Source organism: Etheostoma spectabile, chromosome 20 (assembly GCF_008692095.1).
Source record: "Etheostoma spectabile isolate EspeVRDwgs_2016 chromosome 20, UIUC_Espe_1.0, whole genome shotgun sequence".
NCBI classification, from domain to species: Eukaryota; Metazoa; Chordata; class Actinopteri; order Perciformes; family Percidae; genus Etheostoma; species Etheostoma spectabile.
This window is the reverse complement of record NC_045752.1, coordinates 14,604,600-14,613,395: the sequence shown is the minus strand read 5'-3', so window position 1 is coordinate 14,613,395 and position 8,796 is coordinate 14,604,600. Positions and strand designations below refer to the sequence as shown.

General features: G+C 38.5%; 1 protein-coding gene across 1 annotated transcript in view; it reads right to left on the bottom strand.

The window, feature by feature from the left end:
• LOC116669624 (apoptosis-stimulating of p53 protein 1-like) overlaps nucleotides 1-8,796 on the bottom strand; it is a 41,531-nt gene that overhangs the window by 31,841 nt on the left and 894 nt on the right. The window contains 3 exon segments of the mRNA XM_032499549.1: nucleotides 1,780-1,841; nucleotides 4,263-4,370; nucleotides 5,835-5,982. Coding sequence (XP_032355440.1) covers nucleotides 1,780-1,841; nucleotides 4,263-4,370; nucleotides 5,835-5,982 — 318 coding nt within the window.

The following is an 8,796-nucleotide window of genomic DNA, read 5'->3' as shown; positions in this document are numbered from 1 at the left end:
ACACACACACACACTGGCTGACTAACCAGCAGACTGACCAGCCCAGAAATGCACACACAAACACAGTTGGTGACCGGCTAACCGAGGCCTAGCCAACATGTACAAAGCAGTCTAGTTTGGGGTTAAATACAATAGCTAACATAGTTAAAAATAGCTTTTAGTTATAAATAAAGAGCTGCTAGCATGAGGTCAGGTGCTCTTTTTACTGTATGACAGATTATTTTGTAGGGAAGGTAATTATTTTGTAGAGAAGATAACAGGGTTAAGCAAGCTAGCAAAACAAAACATGGTTAGCTAACGGTGATTAGTCAGACTAGTGACAAAAGGCTAATTCCCATGTTTATCTCTTTTCTGTCTGTAAATACATATATAGGGTAATAATACCGTATCGTATTCACAATGTGTGTGTGTTTGTGTGTGTGTGTGTGTGTTGACATGGTTCTTACTGGTAGAGAGCTATAATCATCACTGTCACTAATCCGTGAGCTAATCCGCTAGACTACACTACACACAGAGACAAATACATACACACGTGCACATGCATTGTACTATAACTATGTGAATAGGCACACGCTTCGATACATGAGTTAAATTTTCAAATTTGCATTCCCTACATTAAATGAGACTAGTTTAAGAATATATAAAATCAAAACACCATTGTCTGCAGACTGGACAGAATTTGTATTAGTGGCTACCAGTTTTTAACAATAAGATTGTAAGACTTAAGATTGGAAGCCAAATATCACAAAAGTACAATTAGATTTTTTGGGGAATGGGGAAAAAGCTAGCCTGTCTCTATCCAAATAACCACCTCTAAAGCTCACCTGTGTGTGTGTGTGTGTGTGTGTGTGTGTGTGTGTGTGTGTGTGTGTGGATTGTGTGTGTGTGGTGTGTGTGTGTGTGTGTGTGTGTGTGTGCGTGTGTGTGGTGGTGTGTGTTGGAATGACAATACCGGTCAAAACTATGGGGCCACTTACAAATTTCCATACCACTCCATTATAGACAGAACACCAGCTGATCTGAGTGGGGGGCTGATCTTTAATGCAATATCTACATTGCCCATTATCAGCAAACATTCATCCAATGTTCCAAAGGCCCATTCTGTTCACTAATCTGATATCATTTAAAAAAAAAATAACTGAGAAAACATTGGAGAACCCTTTTGCAATTATGTAAGCACATAATGTAATATGAAAACTGCTGCGCTGGTTAAAAAAACAATGCAACTGATCTCAACTGGTATTCTGTCTATAATGGAGTGAAATGGAAATTTCGAAGTGACCCCAAACTTTTGACCGGTAGTGTAACTAAGTACATTTACTCAGTAAAGGTACTTTACTTGAGTCTTTTCTTTTCATGCCACTTTCTACTTCTACTCCACTATATTTTTGAGAGAAATACTGTAATTGTTTCGTCACTACAATAATCTGACAGTTTAAGTTCTAGTTACGTTACAAATTAAGATTTCTGCACACAAAACACACCAAAGCTTTCACCAATGTTATCATGTGTTGTAGTGAACAGATCTTAATGTACACAATGCACACTAGATTCTGGCTGTTGAGATTGAGCATATTAGAGATTCATAACACAACCTGTCCTCCTGCACCCTTAGCCCAGCCAATTACAGCTCCTGTGTATGTGTGTGTGTGTGTGTGTGTGTGTGTGTGTGTGTGTGTGTGTGTGTGTGTGTGTGTGTGTGTGTGTGTGTGTGTGTGTGTGTGTGTGTGTGTGTGTGTGTGTGTGTGTATGTGTGTGTGTGTGTGTGTCTCCACCCACCCTGTCATTAGCACTCTCTGTTGCTTCTGTGGTCCAGCTCTGCTCCAAAGGTTGCAGACTTCCTGCATAAATAGACAATGAAAAGAAATTAAAGCATGAAATATTGAAAAAAGGAACAGTGTGTGTGTGAGAGAGAGAGAGACAGAGAGAAAAAAGAGAGAGCCTTTACCTTTATTAGGTATTAAATTGTGTCTAAATTACCTCAAAGATGACAGGCAACATTGGCAGGAGTGTGAACAAAGTTTTCCATTACACCGCATTTAAATCATAAATTCTCTGTTTTCATCAAAATGCCTTTTACAATTTATCATAGTGTGAGTACATATTTAGATTTTTTTCACATCAGTCATGTTCTTGTCTCAGGATTCTACTATGTATTCTGGCGTTGAAAATGAACATGTTATTGTGTTTATTTGTCCTTGTTAGTCCTTATTTATATTCAGCCTTTCTTATTCCTACTAAGGATGCAGAGGATGTTGGCAACTTGCCTGCCACAGCAGCACTAAAACACAGAGGACAAGGGGTTGCAATTAGACTGACTCTGCGCAGGCTATATATTTATGGCTATATGTCTCCAAAACATCTGAAAGAAACTTTAAAAGTAATGCCATTGGAAAAAATATAAAACATATCACATTACAGTACGAGTGGAAAAAGTGGAATCTCCTACATTTTTTCTTTACCTCGCTCCATCTCCCTGTTTGTGTATAATCTATAAATTTGTTTTAATTCTACTAAGACCACATAGGGTCAATCTGGGCTTACCCCAGCCAGCTCCAAGTTTCACCTCCAGTCAATAGAGCAGTCAATGCAGTACATAACATGCAATTGAGCTGATGAATTAGTATCTTACAATCAATAGAGAATTTAGAATTGTATTCACGTTCAATAAAGCAGTCATTTAATTACAGAAGATATCACACTCGGACAGTTATAATAATATGTTATAAATTTAAGATTAATTTATGGAAACAGTGAGACTATTGTTTAGTTTTGTTCCATCCCACTGAACCCCATATGAACATCACACTCTCTATTACAGGTCTGAGTATTTGGCGATGTAGGAGAGCAGGGGAAGCTTCTAAGAGGGAGATGATGTCCTTGTGTGGTAGGTGCAAACTCGCCACAGGCACCTTGACTAAGCCACAGAGGGCAGATGATGTTAAATTAGCACATTAGTAGCACATTAGGGTAATGTGTTGCTCTGGTCCTTAGACAGCAATTGGCTAGTATGAGAAGTTGTTTTATGATAAAAAGGTGAAAAGCCAAACACAAGTTGGCAGCACACTGCAGAGACATTCAAGCTGCCACGTGAGGATGGCAATTAGGGCTGCACGATACAATGAAAATATGGGAAATCCAATAACATTGTTGAATATCGCTATAACCATTTTACTTAACGACTTTATGCTAAATACATTTTAAAGTGTACTCAGTTCTGCATTTACTGCTCTTAGTATTCTACTAAATACAACAAATTGCTTGTTTAATCTAAAACAAGTAAAAGAAAGTCATTTCCAGCATTCTTCTATTGAACAAATTGATTATGAATTGAATATAAAAGGCACCACTTAAAAAAGCATGATATTTTAAGATGTTGTTTTCTGCTGATATTTTCTTTCAACTAACACAAAAAGTGTCTATTGCAATGTGTCGCAGCCTTTTGCGATGTGTATTTTGCACCAGTTGATATTGTGATGTTGATATAAAATTGATACATTGTGCAGGCCTAATGGCAATCATCCATATCAAAACCACATCTGTATTACGGTTTGGTGCAGGAAACTGAGGGGCCGAGGGAAACGCAGTCTCTTCTCTGAAACTGTTTACGTGTTCTCATTCTTATTAAACATTCTGTCTCCAATAAAGAGATTTCATCACCCAGTCACAGTTCATGTGCCAGTAGATCTGTAAAAGGTTTAGGAGCAGCAGGGTGAGATCTAAGAGTAAGATCAAAATAATAGCAGCAGCTCTAGCGTTAAATAAAGGTTTTTATACAGATACTGAAGCTCAGATATTACAATAAACAATCAAAGCACACACATGGGAAAACCTTAATGTCTTCTATGACTCAGCCAAGCTGGAAACATCGGAATGCAACAGCAGGTGGTGAGGTTGTCGTGTCCCTGCACAAAAACAACGCACCAGTGTATTTAAATAGTTGAATAACTGTAGTCTCTAAAGCACTGAGCAATTCAAACTGCTATTTTGGCAGAATATTGCCTGATATTCTGCAGCAGAATACATTCCAATTCACCCTGGTGATGTTATGTAACACACTAATTATCTTATCTGGCTAATTACTGGCCGCGCCTCTGACCGAGCCTCTTAACCTCATACACACCACTGGCTCTCTGCGTTTGTGTGTTTTCTATATGTGAGTTAATGATGCTCACATACAGAACATCTCATTTAAGTTCCACCCGAACTCATATGAGATGTTCGGGTGGAATAAGCACCCATGTGTGTTAGTTTTATGGTACCTTGTGTCCAGGAGGGGCAGTGTCTGAGGTAGAAGCTGACCTCCGGCCTCCTAGCTCCCCACTGCTGGAGGAGATCCAACAATAACACCTCCTGAGGGAGAACGCGCTCTGAGAAGAGACAGAGGGTAAGAAAATGTTACGCAAGGTGGAGTGGGGGGAGTTTGGGGTGGCCTTGACCAACTGCCACTTCGCTGATTAAGAAATAACCCTTGCCTAGCTTCTGAGTTGGTACTCCTGTCTGCTTCTCTAAACTGGTGGCATACTGACCGTCATCTACTATAGGTATTGCATTGACTATGGATAAGTACCTTATACAACCCCACTTCAAACAATCCAAACTATCCCTTTAAGTTGTTCATTTAACACTGCAAATCTTAAAGCAACCATCTATTCTTATGGCTTAATCCCTGATCAAAATGTAAACAAAGGGTTAATCTACCCCACAAAAAAACAACTTTGGAGATCCACTATCATTCAAAACGGTTGAAATGATGTCTTATATAATATATTTGGAATATTAATATTGTTTGTCTCAAAATTATTAATAATGTCTGTGAATATTTACACATTTATATGATTAAAGCATACAATCTCAAAAGAAGGAAAAGTCAGAGTACTCTAACACAGCAGCAATATTTGCACAGCAAAATATATCAATCCATAGCCAACAATACACACACATGTAGACAATGGCTTAACGACCACAGAAGCACACACACACACACACACACACACACACACACACGCACGCACGCACGCACACACACATACACACCAGCTGTGAGGCCAGTTGTGGCCTTTAGGCATGGCCTCTCATCACACAAGAAACTAAATTTACACCCCTGTTTATTATGTCACCCTCTAAGAAAGAGTATAGTATCAGAGCCATTTATAGCTCAGTCACATCACAGCGCTGTGTTATCGTGTTGATCTCCATACAGCTGTAACGGAATAAATGTAGGGCACGCTTTAATGGACACAGTAGCTCTCAGTGTCTGCATGTGATGGAGTGGTCTATTCAGGTTTACAATGGCATGCAGTATACAGTGGGCACTTAGCACTCTATTGATTACACATGGTGAAGCCGTGATATAGTAGGTCTGACTTTGTTTATGATCAAAGGATTTAGGCCAGAGTCATACAACAATTATACTGACATCTAATTCCAGATTATTAGAGTATCTACATCATCATTATACTGTGTTAATGGAGCTTCAGTGGGTTCATGCTTCACTATCAATGTTCAACAAACCAAAAAAGACAGACTGCAACAAGAGAACATATTTTCAACCCCTTTCAATGTGTGTTAAAATTTAAGAATAGTCACATCAGTTTAATTGTTCTTATTATCACCTACAAGTCTATTGGAAACTAGGTCCTCAGATAGACCAATATGTTCTGTTAATGCTTCAGATGGAAAACTGTATATATATATATATATATATATATATATATTATCATCCCTGCCTTGTTTTGAATATATTTTTTTTTCCAAATTATCTTATAAAAATGTATAGATGTATAGGTGTAGATGGATGGATGGATGGCTGGATGGAGCACAGATGGACTCACCATGCCCATTCCATACTTCAGCTAAGTGACACTCCCCCTCGCCGGCTTCTTTGCAGTATTCGACAACGTCAATCACTCTGGTTGCCGGAGTAACTGGGACCTCAGTTAGCATCTGCTGGGTGTCATTGAGGTAAACCGTCAGAATCACCTGTAAGCAGAGAAACAAACACGTTAAATGTCAGAAAATGTCTTACCATTTACCACCTTACCATTTCAGGAATATGGGTATGAAGGATGAAGTATTTCTCACTTATTATTCTGATCTTGCAAATAAAACTCTCTATCTCGCAAAACAATTTCCCCTTTATGTCACCTCCGGGGCTCCGTACAAATGAACCACCTCTGCAGACTGAAGAAACATTTAAACACATTAACATAGGGGCCTATAGGCCTATAGACCAGAGCTGCAGATAAGAATTTTCATCTAATTCAATCTTCAAGACATCAGGATACAAGAGATATTAATATCAAGTGATAAGAAAGGGCAAGGGAAAAGAAGTAGAAGTGTTCAACAGCCACGGATAAAAGCAGCTTGTAACAAGATACAGCCATCCATCTGACTAAACAACACAATGATCACAGTGTTAATGACCTATCAATAACTGCTTATACACACAGACACGCACATACAATGCCTTCTGGGCTCAGGCCAAATGTTAACCTGATCTAAATTTAGTCAAATCAAAGCGTAATTGATTTTATCTCTCCATATTTAGTCCAAAATATTCCGAAATCAAGTTTCAAGTTGACTTCAGTCAGATTAGTCCAACACTTCAGTCAGATTAGTTTGGAGTAATATAATCAAAATATAAAGCTTTTAGTTTGGTTTACCATTTTAAACACCATCTGAAAAAGCAACATATGACTTCAACATATCAGCTGGGTAGGACGGAGCCCCGGAGGTGACATGGAGGAAAAAAGGTTTAGTGTTTGTCCCCAGTAGGCTACATGTTTTAGTATTTTTTTTCTTCATTTTTTTCTTTCCTCCATGAAAGTGGGTTTAGTGTTTTACTGGAGTTTAGTGTTTGTCCCCAGTATATGTTATTTTTTTTGTCATTTTTTTGTTATTTTTTTTGTCGTTTTTTATTATGTCACCACCGGGTAATGATCCCCTCTGAAATCATTTTAACAATAATCCAAATTCTGCAACAGATTAAAATAGCAATCAAAAAGGACATCCTGTTTTATCGCCAGTGATGTCATTGCCAATGTCACTGGTGATGTCATGTCAGATAGTCAGTCGGCAGTTGAAAGATAAATTTAGGGTAATCTGGGATAGGGACCGAGGCACACACACTGATACAGATGCACTTTTAATCGCAATGTTGCCTTTTTTGCCTTTCTCTCTCTCTCTCACACACACACACACACACATTAAATTATCCACTGTCCATGTACAAAAGCAGACATACACTCAAAATATATACGGCAGTATTCTATACCCCAGATCATGTGAAGTAATATCTGCTTGTATGCAGACAGACTGAGCAGGGACTCATTCTCTAAAGCTTGGATTAGACACACACATATAAAAGCACACGTGTAAACCCTGTAGACACAGCAGGGGTTTTAGAAGACCCTAAATCATTTAAAGTAGGCTCATCATGGCCTGGGTTGTAATGTTTCAGTTTTTTACATGCTAGAAAACAGCATTTGTTACGCTAAAGGACGTTCGGCAGGTAGGAAGGGGTGTTTTTATACAATCAAATCAATCAGAGTAGCTTCTTCATTTGAGGCACATATCAACAAGATAATCAAGTATTATAATACCCAAACATTTCACTCTAAATGCAACAAACACACACACCATAGTTTGCCAAACATGTCGAGTCTCCACAGTAGTTAGCAATTAGAACTTTAAACTGGTAATAGGTAAATGTGTATCAGTTAAGCTAGACGAGAAGAGTTAAGTTATGTGAAAACAGTTGGTTCATTCAAATAAATTAAGAGATGTCATTTGTCATTTCCAAAAGTAAAAGAAATTTGTATTGTGTCTTGTGGAAAACCAGCAAAAAAGTAACCTTCTCCGTTCTCACCTCATCACAAACACTAATTTGCGGACCAGCAACCTGTGTTGATCATTCTAGAAAAACATCTGACGTTTTACACATCTCCGGTAGAATCCTGCATTAAACTCAAAAGAACCGACCTGGACGCCCTCGGATATTTTTCATTTTGCTGGACTGTACTTTGGGAGCTTTTTGGGATAGAGCACAGTGTCTTGCTCATGGACATTTCAACATGGGGACTAGAGGAGTTGGGGATAGGGAATGGTTTGCAGTTTCCACCCCTGCAGTTTACCTTTTGTGCTGCAAACAAGCTGCTCTCTGCAGATGCAGATGTCTAAAATTGAAAGGACTTTAGCACAAATGACTTCTCCTTCAAACTACTGATACCTACGAGCTAAAATAGTGTACACCTGTACAAAGGAGCAAACACTATCTACATATGATTAACTTCCTAATGTTAAATAATTGTGTATATAGGCCTTTTTTTACCCACAGACATTTTGGCTTGTTATAGAAAGAGTAGTACACGTGTTACTGATAACATGAACAGGGGCTTTGTTCTGCTCAATGTCGCAGTAAGTCATGACAGTGTGAAAGTGAGCCGGCAAGCACAATACCATGACCCTGACACTGAAACAACTAAATTCCACCTAATTTATTTTAGAAACCCAATCTGTGGACTTTCATTGTGGCCACTACAGTGTACATTATAGTTTATCACCTGAAAACCCTCTATATATAGACCAGACTTTGCAGTTCAAAAGCAGGCCAGATTAACATCAACCAATGCATCAAACCTGATATTTCTGTTTGATGTTCACCAGCATAGGCTTTTCATCATGTCTGTCAAACTAACTAGAATAAGACTGAATGTGTCCATGTCTCTGCCTGCTTACTAGTGCTGAAGAAAACAGCCCAGACCATGCAGAATAGCAATCTAAGAATAGTCACAA